The 21,444-nt window shown below is 41.9% G+C and overlaps 1 protein-coding gene across 1 annotated transcript in view; it reads right to left on the reverse strand.

Moving 5' to 3' along the window:
- Window positions 1-21,444, reverse strand: part of tenm1 (teneurin transmembrane protein 1) — a 204,297-nt gene that overhangs the window by 36,969 nt on the left and 145,884 nt on the right. Inside the window, exons 19-22 of the mRNA XM_085289132.1 lie at window positions 20,583-20,726; window positions 19,627-19,879; window positions 18,839-18,859; window positions 9,311-9,543 (exon numbers count right to left, since the gene is read on the reverse strand). Of these exons, the coding sequence (XP_085145258.1) occupies window positions 9,311-9,543; window positions 18,839-18,859; window positions 19,627-19,879; window positions 20,583-20,726 (651 nt within the window). The remainder of the gene's footprint in view (window positions 1-9,310; window positions 9,544-18,838; window positions 18,860-19,626; window positions 19,880-20,582; window positions 20,727-21,444) is intronic.

The following is a 21,444-nucleotide window of genomic DNA, read 5'->3' on the forward strand; positions in this document are numbered from 1 at the left end:
AACTAAAAAACTGACTTTCTCTCTCTGTGTATATGTTCATAAAAACCCAAGCTGTTTAGCTGTGACTGAAAGAACATTCAGCATCAGAGCTCTAGTGTTTTTTTTATTGTCAAGTGTTTCATTAGACCATCTGGAAAGAGCCTAGTGTGACTTGTGGCAGTGGGTCAGCTGGAAATTTTCAGAAAAACACGCGGCATAAAGTGAGGCTGCATGCATTATTTACCCAGAGTTATCTTTTAATGCGATGCAGTCGAGCAGGGCCTGTCACTGTTTCATACAGCGACAAAGTCAGCAGTAAAAATGCAGACATGACACGGGCCATGTGTCTGCAATTCTTTCCCCAGCTATGTCAAACTTGGCTCACCTGCTGAAAAAGTCCTGATGTACCTGCGTTGCTATGTGCCTTGCCTCACGCTCTTTTGCTTGGCCCTCCAGATTTGCCGCTGGCAGCTATATTCTTAGCATTATTTCTGAGAGAAAATGAGTCTCTGGCACAGTTTCATATTGTGGCTGCTCAACGATGCATTTCTGCCTCGACAAAACCGCCGCCGCTCTCCTAATTATCATGGATGCTGCAGTGTGAAAACGAGCTGCGGTAGAACTAGCATGACCCAATGGCGTCTCCTCTATTTTGCATTATCATAGAGTATGCTGCTGTTTGCCTTGCTGTGTGATTAATTCATGTGTGTATCATTAATGCAGGAATGTCCAGGGGCAAAGACAAAAGCTCGGTCAATGCGAAAGGAAACACGGGGGCAGGCTGTGCGCGCACGTGCACGTGCTCACACACGAACCGAATCTTTGAGTTCAAAAAACGCAGTGTGACTTATCATATGCCCTTGTTTTTGTGAAACAGCGCTCTGTTTAAACCAACAAAAACAATGATAGTTGACCCACTGAGCGGGAAAGCAGCCACAGGGCCAGTTTAATATGCAGATGAGGAGTGGGACTGCTGCATGCTGTCGGATTTGGATGCGAAACACTCAGTCCACTCTCGCTCTATTTCTCTCCTCATCCATTTCATGCATTCTCTGGTTCTCTCCATTTTCAATTTTTCTCTATTAATGTCATATTATTTTTCATTCTCGGCTGCACTCGCTTTATCTTTAACTCTCCTCCTCCCTCGGTCCTGAGCTCCCTCTGTTTCTCTATCAATTTAATCCGCTCTCCTGTTTTGCGAGGTGCAACTGTCTCTCTGCACTAAATGCTATGGGAGCCAGAGGTAGAATAACAATGGCATTTTCATTCCGGCGTCATAACACAGAGCAGCCGGCACAGATCAGCTACCCTGCCGTAGGACTTCACTTTAGTGCTGTGTGATACGGCAAATTTTGGTATCAGTCCAGTACCCAGTAATTACACCAATCCATACCAACACCAGCACTATGCCAGGTGAATCATCATTCATGAAATCACTGTGAATTTTGCTTCTCACAATAATTAGTTAACACAAACTTTTTGTGTATTTGAAACTGGGCTTTTTTTGGAGACCTGGAAGGTAAATACGCCTGTCTCTGAAGCACTTGGGTCGGCTTCTGTTGTTTAAATGTGCTGTAGGCTATAAATAAAACAGACGTGACAGCCAGCAGAAAAAGCTTCAGACATTTTTCACAGTGCATGTTTGAGGTATATTTTTTTCTTTCCCACAAAAATTATTTATTTAACACGATTCAGTGTCCTACATGCTGAACTTTGAGGTTGGAAACATACTAAAGTATCGTTCCTATCATGCTAGTGTTGATCCGATACCAATACCAATACCAATACCAACAATAATAATATTTCAATCTATCTACTTCTATAGCAGTAGCAGTGGATCAATCTAATTTATAGTATCAATGCAGTGCTGGTATTGGTGTTCGGATGTACATTAGCATAACCGGATCAATACTTTAGTTTGTTTCCATCCTCTAAGTTCAGCAGAACAGGAGACGTGTCTCCACAAACACTGCTCATCTCGTGCAGCTACACTTTACTCCACCCCCTCCTCCCTACTCTGGTCTCTTTATCATTAAGTGCTGTTGGTCATCATAGCTGTTACTTTAGCAGATTTGAGTATCTATAGACTATATTCAGACATTCAAATAACAGAATGTATTATTTTAATTGAATATACTCTGAGCCTGTCTATAGCCATGTTAAATAAGTTATTTTGTTAGAAAAGAAACAATATCCCTAAACATGAACTATGAAAAATGTCAGAACCTTTTCCTGTTGATTGTGAGATCTGTTTTGTTTATAGCCTGAAGCAAGTTAGAACAACAGAAGTCGACCCAAAGTGCTTTAGAGACGGACAAAAAACAGAGTTTCATAATACATGAAAAGCTAAAAGTTGTGTTTTGTTGCATTAACTAATTAATGCGGAAAGTAACAATTACAGTATTCTACAGGTCATTAAAATGTGTTTAGAATTTGCTAATTGATTATTATTCATCTCATAAATCACGACACACTGTTACTGTGACATGTTATTAGTTTCAGCGTTGGTATCGGCAGTACTGGGCCTGTATTTACTTGATAGAATAACAATGGCATTTTCATTCCGCTGCTATAACGCGGAGCAGCTGGCACAGACCAGCCTCGCAGCCGTAGGAGACCTCAGAACTTCCCTCACTGCCTCTCGCTAACACAGTTTTGGGAAGCAGCAGATTTAAGAAAAGTGGAACGCAGGCCGCAGCGATTAGAGCGGTGCAGTTAAAGGACAGTACCACTCATAAGGCATCATTGCCTGAGCAGAGGCAGGGGACCAGTGTTTGCTGAGTTAATGGTTTGAGTGCGGCCTGGCTGACAGCGAAGCACCGTTTGATTCACCGCTGCTGAAACAAACTGGGAAGTGATCCTGCGCGCGCTGCTGCATTTCCAGCTATTTCTGTTAATGAGACCAGCACCCAGTGTGTGAAGATATTCATTCACCTAAGCTGCTTATATGTCAACCACCAGCCAAGACAGCTACTGTACAGCATGAAAGCCTGGCTGTCGTGGTCTCTGAGCAGCTCTGTGCCACGTGAAGCGTATTAACCCGTGGCTCTGACGCTTTTTCTTTTTTTTTTTTTTTTTAAACACACCCAGGCTGTTCAACATGCAAATAACCGCAACCAGTTTAAACCCCACAGCTTCATTCGGCAACCAGGCCCCGCTATCTCATCACCGATAGCGTGCCTCGCAGCTGTGTTGCCGAGTGAGATGGGGGACAAATGTGTCTGTCAGTGTGAGGGGGAGAGAGAGAGAGAGAGAGAGAGAGAGAGTTGCAAAGAAAGGGACTGAATGAAAGCAGTGGAGAAGAGAAAAGAAAAAAGGGGAGGGGAGAGAGAGCGGGCCGACAGGGCACAGGGAGAAATGTGGTGGCAGCATGTCAGCTTCTGATAAGGGCATTAGTCTGCCCCCTGTGGGTCAGAAAGAGAGACTGACAATGCAAGTGCTCCCACCACCACGTGCACGCGCATAGACGCGCACACCTCTCTCTGTGGATGTCAGCTCTGCTGCCTGGGACCAGTCAACAAATTAAAGATAAGACCTGCACACTGCAGCCGCCAACAACTAAACCTTCAATCACCGGACTCCCTCTGAAGTCCTCTGTCCAAACCAACACATGAAAGAAACAGAACACTCTGCTATTTTTACATATGTGTGTCTTTTATTGGACGATTGCTTAAAAAAACAAACAAACAAACAAAAAAAGGGACCCCTTTACGCTGTGAACGGAATTAGTCTAAAATGTGAGCCAAGGCTGTTCCTGTTCCTGAGGGATTGACGCCTCTTTCATGTCAGACATGGGATCCATCCTAAATGGAGCAAGGCCTTTTATTTACCAAGCTAATTGACTGCAGAAGCAAATGTGCAGCCAGCTCCAAACAATGCCCCAGATCTTGTATTCATAAGTGAATGTTTGAAGGACACACGATAATCCCTGTAGCTTAGGTTATTGTGGGGCGGAGTGAGGGGGGGGACTATAAGCGAGAACGCTCTGCAACATCGCAACGCTGTCAGCTAAATTAAAATTATGGATTACTGTTTAACAACTGTTTTGCCGTGCTGCAACAATATTATGTGTCGCAGCAGGCCTACCGCTGCTATTTGAACACCGGGGCACGGGGGTGATTCATCGACGCGATTGGTGGTGGGGGGGAGAAAAACAGATGGAAGAAGTAAGGAAAAAAGAGGAAGGTGCTAATTTGGAGCGAGGAGCTCACCAGAGGACGAGAGGCGAGATCAATGCTGGAGAATCACAGAGACACAACTTCAAAAAAGAAGGGGACAGCTATTTCTCTGTGAAGTCTACCACTCATTACCATTGGAGAGAGGGTGATGGGAGGAGGGGAGTGTGGGCTGTGGCAGATAGATGACAGCGAACCGAGGGGCTCCAGGCAGAAATCTCTAGATCCTTTATAAGAGCTGGTTAGTAGGAGTACAATAGCCACAGAAGAGACTCTGTGAACTCCAATGAGTCAGTATAAATTACCGCACCCTGAGTGAACAAGAGGAGTCTTGGGACAGAATATTCTATTACTGCACGAAGGCAGAGATATGGCATGTTCTAAGGTGTAAGTAGCGCGTATACACAGAGCAGAAGGCCACAGATCACGTGTCAAATGGTAGTACGAGTCAACCGCGATCTTTTTCGCTTATCATCTTCTTGTTTCTCTTTTTTCCTCCTCTCGTCGCTTTTATATATCTGAATGAACTCCAGAAGATGGAGGAAATTAAAATCAAACATCCCCCATCAAACCTGGAGCTTCCCTGTGTTTAGTGACATTTAAAGAACGGAGGCACGCTACGTTTATTTATTGCGCTCTGTATCGACCGGCTGTCTGCCTCCGACGTCGGACGGCGTCGCAGGCGCACGCTGAGTATGACTGACAGAACAGGCCTTGCAGGACTGTGGGTGTAACCTGAGTGACAGGCCTGTGGCTAAAAAATCTCCCGTGACACTTGGAGACTGAACGCTGGAAGGCAGGAACAAAAAATCTGCCATTTTAACCTTTGTAGTGTGACATCCTGGAGGACAACTGATGTAGCATATGACATTTGATTTTAATCCGCTCTGAGTTCAGAGTCACTGACCAAATAAAGTGAACTGCAGCTTTTTCTGCATACGAGCGCTCGAGCTTTACTGCAAACTGTAGCATTAGTCAGTAGGCAACCTGGAGCTGTACTTGTGCAGTTATATTTGCATCACCCTTTGTCTGTGCATACAGTCACGGTGCACAGTACATCACAGAATAAACGATATAACGTGTGGGTGTGAAGGACGGCTAAATTGAGATGAATTGTCAACATACGCTTGCAAAAATATGGATCTCTGCAATGTGAAGACGCAGATGAACATTAACAGAAAAATAAATTAAATCAGTAGTCTGTGTTTGCTTCTCTGTGTTTTTAAAACAGCTCAGATTCTTACACACACAGATAAGCTGTTGTGAGAATCTCTGAGAACTTGCTGCAGTTTCTCTGCACATTTAGGCTTCTGTCGCTATGATATTGAGGTTATATCAGCCTGCGGAGGTCACACCATCTGTTGTCGTTCTTCTTTTGGAACACATTTTGCAGCACTATATACAATAAACACATTCAGCACCGCTTTATAGACGAAGACTGTTTCTCTCACCACTATTGTCCAAACTGCTATGAGTGTAAGGGACCAAAAGAAAAGAAAAAAAAAAATCCCTAACCCCAGGTATTCTGTGGGTTGATGACAAAAGTCAGACAAGACCAGTTAAATTTGCTACAGCTCACAGCCAGGACAGAACAAAAGGAATTAAAATGTAGTCGTGCAATGGCAGACAATAGCAGGAAAAGCTGGAATCCACTCCTGTCAGCTAATAAGTGAGGGCAGAACGATTAACCAATTCAAATCAACACCCCGGGCTTAATGTCTGAAATGTATGTGCATTAATTTAAATTGCTTGAACCCGGCTAAAGCTAGGAGGGAATGAAAAACTAAATCTGCAGACTTCTGTGCATTAGAAACGCTTAATATGACAGGCATATTCTGGTTTAAGTTTATGCCTACAAGTGCTTTCTCCCCCTGTAAGCCAGGGGAAGCCATGCTTACCCTATTAGTTGAACTATTATTGTCATTTTAACAAAGATCAAACTTCCCTTGCCCTAGGAACAAGATAAAAATATTTCTCTTGTAGCCAGAAACGAGCAAAATAATGTGGCGATTTAATCAATCTACAGAAGAGACAGAAGAGTACAGCGCTTCTGTGTCACAGGAATTTATGACTGTTACCACAGCCACAGTGTGCATAAAGAGAAGGATTTGAAACTGAATATTTTAGGGAGTAGACCAGGACAATTTGGAGATAGGTAAATTTAGGCTTTCAGTTTATAATGCGTAGAATTTTCTGCAGCGAATATCTGAAGTATATTCAAAAGGAGACCATCTGAAACACATATTGTGTGAAATACAAGGACACGACTGCCAACATTCTCCCTAAAAGCCGAGAATCAAACGCAGATAAGTTAATCATTTCGTAAGTTGCTTAATTTAATGCACATAAACAATCTATTGAATGCTAAAATTTGTTACAATTTTGTAACTTTCTGTTATTATAGTTTATAATCTAACCTTGTAAAAGGTGTTTGTTCAACCTTCTGATAATATAAATTTGCATGTATGAGCACAGCATGTGTCTGATTGTAAACATGTTGTTTATGAAAAATAAAAATCCCCCTGATGATGTAGAGGTCTTAAAAAGTCATGTATGATAAACTTGGCGTTTCAAGGTTGGAAACTTTTATTTTTTACTTTCTAATGAATTCATGATTCAAACTTATCGATGTTTGATTGATTTATCATAATACTGCCACACATTTGCACTCAAACTAAACATATACAAGTTTAATGCAAGACACAGTACTGTGCAAAAGTCTTGAGTCACCCTGTAAGGCTTTATAGTTTGCTATCTGTGGCTCATCACAAGCAAAATATAAAGAAACGAGGGGTGGCTCAAGATTTTTACACACTTCTCACACATGTTTGTATCCCTACACCTGATTTCTTTTTTCAACTTGTTTGCAGGTGTGATAGTAATTTAGGTTTACGTTTAAGTTTACTTAGGCTATGCTTAATTCATCAACTTAATGGTTTCTTTTTAAAAAGAAAAGGTGAAAAAATGGTGCTTACACAAACTAAATGTCCATGAACGCAACCCGACCTGAAACCTAAGTAAGTACATGTGTTTGTGTGCCGACTGCAGCTTCGAGGGTGCACTGTGTTACCATGAGCAGTCAGCACAAAAAAAATGATGGAAAGCATGCTCTAAGTCACATCCTCATGACATATTTTCTGGTAATTCGTCTAAATTAGGCTTTGTGGACAAGTCCGTGGAATGAAGAATAGATTTTTTTTTCCCCTTTCCATTTCCAGTCATTACATTGTGGGGTGTTTTGAACCACAGAGACATTTGGAGTTGTTAAAGCAAGAAAAGCACAGGTGCAGCGAACAGCATTAACAATGGCCTTATTCCATTGAAGTGTAAGCCCTGACAGTGAGTCAGCATACATAATACCAGAGCCTGAAACTAGAGCACCTCAATGGACTGCAGCCATGATTATTAGTTTATTAGTCACACCTGTGCTGGTCCTACTGTGCCATGGCAAAGTGTCTGCTGTGGAAAAGGTCTAGCTGTACCCTGGCAGACAGTCTGCTTTTAATCCAGCAAAATAACAGTATTACTGTTATTTTTTAGGGTAAATTAGGTAAAGACTTTAAAAGGCAACTTTCAAGTTTTAGCACCGTACAAATGAATGGCAGGAGCTATATAACAACTGCATTATATAATAGTGGTGCCTGGTTAAATCAATTTACATAAAAAAAATAAAAAATAATGACGGCAGGGTGGTGAAAAAGCACAACCAGCATGAATCCATCAATCTATCCGTGTAGCTGGGCTGCTGGTGAGACTGTGATGGGGTGTTTTGTGGCAGTGAACAGTTGGAGCTTTGAACCAATTAAACATAATTTTAATGCCATGGGATTATCTAAATATTTGAGGGCATGGGTGCACGTGCTAATTCAACAAATCATATGAGAAACAAAGCTTTAAATGTCACTTTGGTCAAAACATAACATGAGTCATTCCTGCAATAGGTGCACGGCTAATTTTCGCTTCATTATAATAAGTATACACCCGACTGAAACGTGCTCTGAAGTCGGTGGGATAATTTAAAGAGTCATGTTAATCACTTTGCACTATAATTATCCTTCGTCTGACAAACAGAACATGAGCTCACTGTGCACATTAAATCCAAAAATGTATCCTGTACACAAAATGCAGGGAAAAATAATTTATAAAGAAAACAATAACCAAATGGCCATGTCCATAATACTGAATATGTTTAACACTGGCTGTGCAGCTTGCATTCATTTGTAAAGATTTGTAAAGGGCTATCTCTCTTTCCTTGCTCACTGCTACATGTGTGCACAGGTTATCTTCCCATAGCCGCACCGTCTTTACTCCAGCCGTGCTCGTAGCTTGTAATTAGCCTTTACTGTCCCGGCCAGCTCTACAGTGATGAGGAAAGGCAGAAAGAAACCATAATAACATGGCATGAACCGGGTCTTTATGACCTTTTTCCGAGGCAGCGGTGCACAACATTGGGATCGTTGTTACACTGAATTGTGGCTGTTTTCAGTGAGTTAATCAGCCCCGTTTGCATGCACTTCACTGTGGCTGCAGCTTCCTGCTGGTACAATGATTTGAGAGTCACTTACTTTCCATAACAAGAGCTCACCACGCTCTCTTCTTAAGCATACATGCTTTTATAGTTTTTTTTTAGCTCTGCAGCATCACTCATACTTAATATATAATATCTAAATAATCAATAACTCAATATATTGTGAAAAAGCATCCGACTGAAATGGATTTATCAGTATAGTAATGAAAGCATGATAAAGTATCTAAGGCCTTTTTATCAATATTATGATTTTAAAAAGATGCTATCACTCGCTCACATGGATATTGAACCAAAGATGTTTAAAGCACACAGAGTATCACTGTTCCAATGTTATCAGTGTGGCGTTTTGAGATTGTCATAGAAGCTTTGTGTCCTATAATGATCTCAATCCTGATAGTTAAGGCACTGGAATGAAACTGAACGGTGAGATGTGCTGAAGCACAATCAGTCCGCATAAAATGTGGGTGCGTAACAAGCCGCGCCAATATCAAAATCCTGATATTTACGGCTGTTTTTCTAGCCAAAGACAACGACTCCAGCTAAATGCACCACATATTGCCAAACTGATCCGTGTGTACCGACCAACAGATCTGTAAATATTCACCTGGAGGGCTGAAGGCTGTCCTACCTCGAGGGTTATTGAGTGCAGCTTCCGTGGCCTTCCTGCCCTCTCCACAGTGGCTCTGGTCAAAAGGTAGACACTGCTCCCCCGTCCCAGCAACTACCTCCAGATTGCGAGATGGATCTTTTGGCTGCCCGAGGTTCCTCACCCTGTAAACTCTGCGACTGCTGGTGTCAGACACATACAGAACTTCCCCCCTCGGGTCCATGGCCAGATAGTACTTGTGGGCAGGGCTGGTGCTAGTGAGACAAGGTGGACAAAGTTAGTTGAAACAGGTTGTACAGTGAAACTGTACATGCTACTTTCTTTTGTTTCTTGCTTGTCTGGTGTTGTATTTATTACACTGCAGTTCAAAGTGACATTGACTGAGACACTAGCCTAGTTTTGCAAAATTATATTACACCTCCATACTCCTGCCTAGACAACACCGTCACTTGAAATATAGGTATTTAGAGGCAATTAGGTCATCCCAGTGAATAGCATTACTGTGAGACTCCTGGAGTAAATTTGCGACACTGCCGAAGCAACAAGATTAATACCTTCTAATTTACATAGTACAGATGACCACAGCCACTGCAGCTGAAGAATAGTCCTGAGTGATAATCTTATTTTTAGCATTGTGTATGTTAGGGACATTCTTAATATGCTTATGAATTCAAAATGTCAACATGTTGCACAGCATGTTTTTTTTTTCTTTACATTTGGGGCCAGAGTGGAGCTTTCACATATGCATTTATCATTGTAGAAAGTGGATTTTAACCCAAATCATGATGTTTTTTCCTGCTGTAAGCTAGCAGTAAAGATGCCACAGCTTACCTACGGTAAAATGAAGTGAAAGCTGAACAGATGGAACCACTCCTTACTCTTGTTTCAAAAGCATTTACATGGGTCCTTTCAGAGCATAAGAACAAACAACCAGTGGATTTAGTTAGACTGTTGAGAAAAACAGTACAAAGTCCTCCTGAGCTACTGTAAACCCTTTTTTATAAGGACAGAAATCCCGTTTAAAAGGAAAGTGGCACCACTGTATCCAGAGATAACTCTCTTTTGTAATGAGCTACACATTATCCTTGTAATGAACAGACTGCAGACTAAATTCGCGGAGACGTAACACTGCATCGAGATAAGTAATTCCTCCTTTTAGTGCGGATCTGTCCACAGAAACAATAACAAGGCGTAAAAACACTGATGATGCAAAACTGAACTTACATGACTCTTACATCCTAATCAGAGACCTTGTTTGCTTAAAAATAAAACTGATATTTTCCTTTTACCCGACATGATTTTTATTGTTTGTAGAACAAATGCCCTTCTCTGAATTTTCTAAAACTTCACTAAAAACGACTGCACTTCCTTCAGGTTTATGGCTGCTTTTATCCCAACAGTGCGTCTCAGTTCTTTCCATAAATATTCAGTTGGATTAAGATTACACAGCTGACCACTTCAAATGGCCCCGTGTTTCTTGGGTGCTTTTAAACGTGTGTTTTGGGCTCTCATCCTGTCGGAGGAGCCGCGACCTCCGACTGAAACGCAGCTCTCTGACACCAGGCAGCGCGTCTCGCTCTAAAATGCCTAAAATGCCAGCAAAGCAGGCTGATTCTAAAACACAGCTACAGGAGGCGTCGCATCAGGCTCCTTTGCCCCCAAGTCCAGTTTGTCTGATTAGCGATTAAGCAAACTCTTTCCCGGCTCGCTTGAAGAATTGGACCTGGGTGCAGCTCATTTGGACTTGCGCACGCTGCGCATGGATTTCTAACGCTTTCTCAACAACAGATGTCTTTGTGAACATTTTCTTAAGTAATTAACAAGCTAGTGCGAGGACAACGTGTCACCCCTTCCCTAATTGAGTCACAGAATGACTAAAATGTCAGTTGAAGGAGCACGATTTGAAAGCACGTGTGATCGAAAAGAAAGAGCGAGAGAGGGAAAGAGTAATGCGAGAGTCAATCAGCAGGGGTTTTTGGGGACACACACACAACAATCATGCTACAGCAGTCATACCTTGTGCGAGTACATCTTAAATGCGGCGTTTTTTTCTTCTGAACACTGAACTCGTGCGCCGTATCAAAAAGCTCGTAATTAGTTTGATGTGTTCAAAGGACGTTCTCGCAGCATTACAGCGAGTCTCCCAGCACTTTTTAATTTTACAACCCTGCACTCAAAAAAAAAAAAAAAAAAAAAAATCATGCTCAAAATGTTGATTTTAAGTAATCTGATTACATGTATGTAACCATGTAACCAGTACCATTTAATTTCATGTAAATACATTCGTATAATTCCATTATGGACTTAATTACTTGTAATTTTGTAACAAATGTGTAATGTAAAATGTTACATTTAACGTTACAATCATTTAGAAAGCTCTTGGAATTTGGTTAATAAACCTTTGATTATACTTACAATTATTGCTTCGTGTTTATGAGGGACAAGAATCCCTTTTTGCTGTTATCTGAGGTCTAATCGACCCTAGCTCTAATGCTATGCTCTAATGCTATGCCTATTTTTTTTTTTTTTTTAAAAAGAGAAGAATAGGAAACTCAGAAGAGCAAACGAACATCCCCCATCCTCCCAAAATAAAAAATAGGGCTAGAGTAAAGTCGACCTCACAGAGTTAACTAAACACCAGTTTGGCTTTTTTATGTTTGACTTCCAAAAGCTGGACCTCCCTTTGCCTTCTTCAATAGAGCTTACAATCATTTAGAAAGCTCTTGGAATTTGGTTAATAAACCTTTGATTATACTTACAATTATTGCTTCGTGTTTATGAGGGACAAGAATCCCTTTTTGCTGTTATCTGAGGTCTAATCGACCCTAGCTCTAATGCTATGCTCTAATGCTATGCCTATTTTTTATTTTTTTTTAAAAAGAGAAGAATAGGAAACTCAGAAGAGCAAACGAACATCCCCCATCCTCCCAAAATAAAAAATAGGGCTAGAGTAAAGTCGACCTCACAGAGTTAACTAAACACCAGTTTGGCTTTTTTATGTTTGACTTCCAAAAGCTGGACCTCCCTTTGCCTTCTTCAATAGAGCTTACAATCATTTAGAAAGCTCTTGGAATTTGTCTCTGTTTTGAAGTTTCCCCTTTTTCTTTCTTTTTTTTTTTTTAAATCAGTGAAACTTTTCTTCTGGTCAATTTGGGCATTCCTCTTGCAGCCTCACACAGGGAGGTTGCCTACAGCCCCACGAATCAACTCCTAATAACACTAGCAGCTGTGGTCACAGGGGCGTCGGCCTTATCCTCTCAGACAACTCGCACGTCTGTGTTCAGTGCAATAACAGCACCAAAGTACTTTCCTCATATAAAATCCGGTTGAACTGCTTATAAGAATGAAGAAACCAACGATGGGGCAGCACGGCGGTGAAGTGGCTCGCACTCGTGGCTTGCTTTTGGCTTCTTCCTGTGACTGTGTGGGTTTTCACCTCCCACCATCCTGTGATGCAGGATCCTGATTTACAAATACAAAAAAAACCCAAAACAAAACTGATAGCACTGGTCTAAAACCAAAACTAAGACCCCTGACAAGCTCGGTCAGCAGCCTGCCGTAGTTCCAGTTGAGCCCGGCAAGCTTGCACTGCTGCTCAGTCTGAAAGTTCTTGCTAAAATCCTTTGAATGTGTGAATAAAAGGAACTGTAAGGTCAGCATGCCCTGTGTTCTTTGGAAGACGACTGGCCTGTTTCTTCTTGCTGTCCAAACAACATATCTCGTTGAGCAGAGATTCGGCCAGCTCCTCTACATGCAGTCCAAGTACAGCAATCGCTTGGACTCGATGGCCTCAGGCGCACTATGGATAAAACTAACTTCTCTGCAACCTGCAGTGAAAGAAAAAAGAAAAAAGCTGGCAAAGAACCACCAGGCACAGGGCTCACGCCAACTTTAAAGCAATTTAGCTTATTTGCTTTGAAAGTTAAGCTTAAATCCTTCTGGGGTTCTTTTTTTGTTGTTGTTGCTGCTTCTGACTTTTTTCCCTTGCTTCTGTGATCTGGAACAATTAAATGCTTCTTGTTTGGCATGGTTGGTTATGCTGCTGCTCGTGATCAATAACAGGATGTAATTAAAATTTGAATGTAAAATTTCTAACTGTTGAAATAATTTCTTTCCATATGTCAAACAATATTCCAGCTAAATTAAATCAGTTATTTGGCAATAAAATTGCTTTTTTCCCCCAGGATATCAAACAATGTTAACATTACTAATAAAAATAACTGAATAATGAAAATATAATGAATTTATAATAAATAAGTAGTAGTCACACTATTAGGTAGTCCCACTATTAACATTCAGGGATTTTAATTAGTCTGTATTTTTGGGATTTGGGTTCAGTAAAGAGGGTGTGCTGGCCTAAAAGACAACCACTGAGCCATCCAATGAGCGGATGGACAGACACTTGTAATAAAAATTTATGACAGCAAATAAAAAATGTACTTATTTTAATGACTTAACAATAATTTACAATAACTTTGCACAGGCCATTTTAAAAAACCCTTTAGCAACAACTCCAGTATGAAATGTATTAATTCTTCCTTCACTGAGGTGACATGCTCTGGGCCGCTGGGCCACACCAGTTACGCTAACTTAAACTGGCTTTCATTGATAAGGAAGTAAAGAAGAGCCGATGTCAGTGCCTGTTTTTCCTGTTTTCAATGGCACGCCTGTATAATACTAAGTATAAAAACAGCAAACCTACAACTGCCTACAATAAAGCCACAAGGATGTTTTTGCTATCATTTTATAGTGTCACATATATATATTTGTCAGCAGAATTGTATCCACATGTCAGGGAGCAATAAGAAGCCTTATGTATAAATGTATGCGCAGGCTGCATAAGGAGGAGAACAGCATAATCCTTGCATGTGGAAATCTTTCCAACAGCTGCGTCATTGTATGATGTTTTTGAGTTGAGACACTTTGGTTACAAAAACAATAATGTGAAAATGACTCGTCAGCTGTAATTTTATGCCTGTATGTATCTTTGCTTTTGATTTCACCTGATGTCAAACAGACTGCTTAAAACAATTAAAGGAACATTTTGAAAACACATCAGAGTTCAATGGGGGAAAAACTGATATGAACTGGGTAATGTGGTAGGAATGGATGGATGTCACATTGTTCGATGGGAATGAAAATCATCAATCTACAGAGGGCTCAATTCAAAGACAGCCCAAAAAGCGAAGTGAAAAAATGATGTGGTGAGGCTTCGAGGTGACTGTTGTTGTGCTATTTAATAAATAGTTCATTTTGATGAACTTTCATTGCAGCAACTCAAAATGGTACTCAGTAGTTTGTATGGGTGCCAGGTGCTTGTAATTCGAGCCTGACAACACAGAGACATGCTCTTAATGAGACGATGGATCGTGTCAGGGGGGATCTCCTCCAAGATCTGGACCAGGGCATCACCAAGCTCCTGGCTGCTTCAGATGGACTGAAACAGAGGTGTTCTATTAGATTTAGGTCACGCGAGCATGGGGGTAGTCAATTCCTTCATCCTCCAGGAACGGCCTGCATACTCTCACCACATGAGACCAGCCATCATTGTGCACCAGGAAGAAGCCAGGACCCACTGAACCAGTGTAGAATCTGACAATAAGTCAAAGGAGTTCTTCCTGATAGCTAATGGCATCACTGACTAGCCTGCAGAAGTCTGTGTGTCTCTGCATGGATATGCCTCCCCAGACCATCACTGACCCCCCCACCATCATGCTAAACTATGTTATAGGCAGCATAATGTCTCCACTGCTTCTCCAGACCCTTTCATGTCTGTCACACACACTCAGGGTGAACCTGGGGACAGCACAGAGCACCAGTGGTGGACCTGCCAATTCTGGTATTCTATGGCAAATTTCAATCGAGCTCCACAGTGCCAACCAGTAAGCACAGGACCCACTAGAGGGCGTTGGTCCCTCATTTCACCCTCATGAAGTCTTTTTCTGATTGTTTAGCCAGACTCGCTCACTGGAGGTGAGTTTGTAGCTCTGGGGGTGCTCATCCTGTTCCTACTTGGGAAAACCAGTGGGTAAAAGACCTTCTACGGCCCTGAAGGGAGACACAGCAAACCTTTGTGCCATCCTGCTGGAGTTGGACTACCTGCGCAACATCTGTAGTGTCCAGGTATCACCTCATGCTACCAGTGGTGACACAGACACTATTCAAATGCAAAACTAGAGAAAAACCCGTCAGATGAGTACTGACATGGGAAACATGTATAAAACCATTCCTGTTTTGGGGGTTGTCTCCTTGTTGCTCCTCTAGTGCACCTGTTGTTAATTTCATCAACCACAGCAGCTGAAACTGATTAACAACCCCCTCTGCTACTAAACTGACCAGATCAATATCCCAGAAGCCTAATCAACTTAAAGCTACTCTAGTATATACAGGATCATCTTTTCTGTAAACTTCATGGCCTTTCAATGGACCGCAGTACGGCATCAAAAAAAAGTTCTGACCCAACAGAAAATAAGAGGGAACAATAACAAGGAGTGCAACAAAGGTCCAAAATTAAACCCAGGTAAATCTGACCTCAGCTGAATGAGTCATGGGGACAAACAACTGCCCGTTGTTATTGTTGTTGTTATTGTTGCTTGATGAAAAGTGGACAAAAGCCTTGGAACTGATTCACTGAGAGTCTCAAATAGACAGCATGTTGCACAGGAAGAAATACCTCCGTGCGGCGTCATGTGCATGTCCTACTGCTTATAAGAAATTGTCCTTTACTCCTCAAAGCCTGAGCCAAACATTTGCACAACTGACTTTATTCGCCCTTACGCTTCCTGCAAGCTGCATACTGTCCTTTGTGTCGGATGAATTCCAACAGTGTGGGCAAGCAGCTGTGCAGGCAAGATGTGACTTGTTTCTCCACATATAGTCCACAGTTCATTAATTACATAAAACCTTTGATACTGTCATGCTATTGTGTTGTATTGTGTTGCATTATTATTAAGACTTGAACACAGTGATCAAAAAAGTGAGAGGGAATTTAAATTTTGCACTTTGAACACTGTAACTAACTGAGTTCCAGGCAATTACTTTTGTAGCGTGAAATCCAATGTCAGCTGGGTCTGGTCAAAGGCTTCCTGCCAATTAAACTTGAAGACACCCTGTTAAAGGTTTCTTTTTTCCTCCTTTCTTCGGCAGCTATTCAATAAAAAAAATGTCCTGCGAGGAAAAATACAATGTCAAAACAAATATTTCTGTTATCACGCTCGCAACCCTTTTCATTTCTTCTTTTTTTTGTAGCCAGCGTGTCCTTATGATTTCCAGTTTGCTTTGGACAGCCTTTGTACCCTAAATATCCTTTTCTTTTAAAGAAGAATACTTCCTTACTGAACCTTCTCAATGCCCAGAAGAGAGAAAAAAACAAAAACAGCAACAACGGCAGGCTTGCTGTCAGTCATCTAGTCCATTAAGTGCATAACTGTTTACAGAGCTCAGCGCTGAACTGCACATACATAATTTAAACTCGATCCTAAGAGAGTTATATTCACCGAGTTTCAAAATGTGCCACTGCTCGGCGTACGGTGCATCGTATTTGCCGGGCCTCTTGAAGCTAGCGTGAGCATCGCGTGCTGTATATAACTGATTACAAATCGCTTCACCTATCTTTTCCTCAATTAGATGCTCATAGCTCCAAATGCTTTCCTCCAGTGGAAGGAAAATAAACAACAATAACAACCGGAGCACAAACAATCCCACTCCAGCCTTGCTCATTCCCACCGCACGCAATAACAAAACAGTGATCAGAGTTGATAGACACAGTGATCTAGCTGTTCCTAAATCGACCGTCTGGGCTCTCAGATAATACTGTCGAGGACTTCCTCCCCTATTTGCTTAACTCCTCGCTCCGACTCTTAAAGGGGGGGAAAGAATAGACGGTGGTTTCATGTTGAGCACTTCCCATACCGTCTTCCCCTCAGAGAGCACCTTGTTTTGAAGCCCTTTTGGCTGATCGGCACTTTGCTGGGAAGAATGCATAGTGAAAAGCTTTGAAAGCTGAATATGGATGAATAATTAATGTATTTGACTTGGGAGAACAATAGCACAGAATAAAGGAGAAACTCTAACATGCTGCTAACAGTAAAAAGCTGCTGTGGAGGAAAAGAAGGGAGCAGAAGCTAAAAGAGAAGCCTCCAGGGTAAGGAAACACCACCCGAAGTGCCTTCAGAAGAATCCAGCTCGTGCAGTATAGGCTCCAAATCTCGTTATTGCGTTTTATCTGACACGCTAGCCAGATTTACTCAAATACTCCTTCACTAACACAACCCATGATCTTGTAAATGCGTTCATTTGAATTTATTTCAGGCTGGGATCAAATTTTCTGTTAATAATATATATTAGTGGATTCTTTCAAGCAAAGTTTTAGCTGATTTTTTTTAAAAATCTGCATTTATGCTATAACAATAGCCCAAGTACTTTAATCATCTAAGACCGTTTATCCATTACACATTAAGCTTTCTTCTTCAGCTATTATTTTTAAGCAGTCTGAAATTCAGCTACTTATGGCTAAATGCCTAACAAAGACAGCTATTTATTCATTTTTTGGCATCTATTTCAGCTTAACAGAGCATACTGTAAATTCAGGTGGGTCACAAAGTTGAGTTCAGCTACAATCCCAGTAGATTGGCCGATCTCAAGGCAACACACCTCCACTGCCTCCTTTCCTTCTCTACCTCACTTGTGCCAGCTTGTCTGCTTCTCCTGTTTCTTTTTATTTAAATTTCTGGAGCTACTCAACAATCTCTCCACATGCCAAACGCAGAAGTACCCCACTGAGGTAAAGCGGCTCCAGATGAGAAGCACTGGCTACATGGCTTTACAGTAGAAAATTACCAACAGTTTGCATATTTATATATTATATATATTTTTGACATTTGTTCCTACCCACCCACAAAGTACATCACAATCATATTATCAGTTCTGCACGGTTTCAGATTTTGGCACAGTATCGTGAAAAATAGTCAGGCTTTTTGAAATTGGATGAACCCTCTCTTGCTCTTCCACAAATACCCACAAGCACAAACACGCATACGCACACAATCGGCTCGATACAACCCACGATAGTGGTGCACGCACAGATGCAAACATCACAACACACGTGCACACACAGAAACCCTATAACATCTGTCTAATCTTCTGTCAAACAGCTCACAGCATCACAGAGGCTTGAGACCGGGGCGACGTTGAGGCCACTCCCGGCCTCGGGCCTTTTGGTCTGGCTCGGGAAATGAATGAACCGAGGCATCCACCAAACAGACTTTCAGTAATCCTCTAAAAAAAATGAAATCCTTGACATTTTGGCTGCGGTCCAGCATACAAATTTTAATATCACCAAGTGAAATTTAAATGAGACATTCATAGATCTAACTGCGTTCGTAGCGTGTGCAGAACCCGCATGCGTGTTCCAGGTGAAGCTGGGTCAATGCAATTTAAAAGGAGGCAAACAAACAAAGTTAAAGCTCTGCGGGGCGTTTTGCAACTGTCTATTCCCTCGACACACATTTGTGCAGGTATATAAAGGAGGTGTAAATCACCACTTCTCACCTGTGTCTGGTATCCCGGTTCCTGATAACAAGCCATAAAGGAGCGTTTCAAAAGGGGAGAGAAGAGAAAGTAAAAACAATTATTTATGAGGCTAACGAGAGGCTCAGAATTTCATAGGCTGCTAAATTTTCTCCCCATAAAGTGAAATTGGGGTTGCTTTAGACAGTTGTATTGTTTCACATTTAATATTAACCTAAACAAGAAGCCGTTTTTGGCGGGTTGGGGGTGTTTCCTCCCAGAGGAAACCTCTGCCTGAACCAGAAATATTAGTCAGCCATAGAATAAAAACAGTGAATGAGAGTAAAGATACATAAGGAGAACACTCTACAGGACAAAGGACTGTGCAATCCCATTGAGAGTCAACGCTTGAAAAAATACAGAAATGAGAGAATGTAATGCCTGCAGCACAGTAGGAGATATCATCGTCATAATCCAGAGGAAAAAAAAAGAAGACGGAAAAAAACGTATCTTTGTCTCTCAGCAGAGACTTTCAGCTTCTCTCGCATCCTAAAGAGGTAGATTAGAGTCTGTGATCTCTAAACCTCACACGCTCCTCCTTCTGCATGAAGACGAACTTCAGAAAGAATTCCACCGAGATCAAATAGATTGCAGCTGCAGATCCCATCCGCAGCTAATGCCATGCTAACCCATATCAGCTGAGCTAATTTTTTATTTCACATTGTGCTCGAGTGAATCCGATGCGCCAAATCCCACTGCTTCCTACTGCGAGAGATCCCTACCAAAAGCGGTCTTATCACGAGCACACCCAACAAGATCATTGCTCTCACTTGAGTTCCAGTATGGTTCTGGTGTATCCGTCTGGGTGGACCCTGCGAATGAAGTTAAAGTCCCCCACGTAGAGAGAGCCGTCGGGGCCGCTAGCCAGCGCCACGGGGGCAAACAGCATCATGTCCCGAGCCGCGCCGCTGCAGCTCGGGCCGCACGGGACGCTCCGATAGAAGCCGTTCCCCATCACGGTGCTGATAACAGGGGGCTGCTGGGACAGGAAGACGTTTTCTCCATTCCCTTTGTGAAGGATTCCTGGGGAGAGAGGAATGCAAAGGTGACATGAAAGGCCCTTTAAGTGTACTTCCCATCAGTGGGTGCATGCTAATGTTGCTGAAATCATTTATGAATGCAATGACAAGTAGGAATAGTTTCAGTTCTTTCACGTGTCAGACTTGGGGTCTGTCTTTTTTGTTTTCCTTTGAACTCATCACGCCAGATTTAAGGGAGTAAAAGAGTTTTGGGACAGGGCGATGTTTTTCACTCTGTTGCACCGACCAAAATTTTGTCAGTCTGACTTTTTGGACTCATTTAAATCTGGACCATCTTCTGTGTGCCTAACTCTTAACAAGTAACAAATTGAGATTTTTTGTGTGAGAAAATTCAAATTTGATACATCTCAAACCACTTTCTGAGCAGCTTTAATGGCAATAACGGCACATTGTAGCTGAGTCACCCACACTACAGTGTTTTGATGTCCTTACTTCAAGGACATCTTAGACTTCTAAGCTCTGTATCATTTCATGTAGTCTGTCCAGACTATCAACACATAACTTAAAAGAAGTCACACGGTGGTTCTTATTTATTTCAATGTCAAAGAAAGAAAGCAAAAAACATCAGTTTTTTCTTTCATAAAAGAAAAAACTAATTGGAATTGAATTCAAGTTTCTCCAATTCATTTTGTGGCTTTAAAAACGCAGCCAGCCTCCAAGCACCAAAAACAAGCGGACAAACTCACCGCTGCGAATGTTAAGGGCATGGTGTTTGTCCAGAGACCATCCTCCAAGGTCAGAGGGGACCAGTTCAAATCCCTGCATCAGAGCGGTCCTTCTTTCCCAGTGGATAACACCGGGACACACTTCATACTCATAGCCGACTGCCACTGGAACAGAAACACGTGCACACATCGAGAGCTTAACATTAAGCAGTAGCGTGCAATTCCTATGTGCTGCAGACCGGCTGTGCTTAACGCTGCACCACGTGGCGCAGAATGACTGCACGCGCTTGTATCTGAACAAAGCCTGAAAACAAGGCAAAGCACACACAAGTTTCCCCATATCTTTTTCAAAGCTATATTGTATCGAGTGGTGAGATAGATAAAAGGCCTGTAGGGAGACCTCATCAGTGTTTGTGTTTGAGAGACATCAGTGAGGAGTGGGGGCGTAATCAGGAGGAGTACGGCTTCATGAAGGAGCCCTAGAATTAGCTGCTTGGCCTCTTAGTTGTAATGATACGCTGTGCAGCTTCCCACTACAACTAACAACTATCAACAGATTTTCTTTTTCTTTTTTGGCTTGGCAGGATTAAATATGTTTCGGCACTAATTTGCCACTTGGAATATGTTTAAAGGCAGCAGGTGACCAAGCTGCAGGAGCTTTCAAAGTAAACACGCAAACATACTTACATACATGTCATTCTGCAGTGTGTAATCAGGCGTGCTTGCACACACCGAAGGAAAGAAGCCCATGCACATGAGTCATTAGAGGTGGAAAAAATAAACACACAAGCAATACATTTACCTAATTAAGCAAGTGCTTTATTACAATTTTAATGGCAACTTTCTGCTGCCTTTTCTCTCACACATTCCAGTCGCTGTATGC

Source organism: Mchenga conophoros, linkage group LG2 (genome assembly GCF_057382185.1).
Source record: "Mchenga conophoros isolate Kocher_MC1m ecotype Shallow Benthic linkage group LG2, M_conophoros_male_GT1.1, whole genome shotgun sequence".
NCBI lineage: Eukaryota > Metazoa > Chordata > Actinopteri > Cichliformes > Cichlidae > Mchenga > Mchenga conophoros.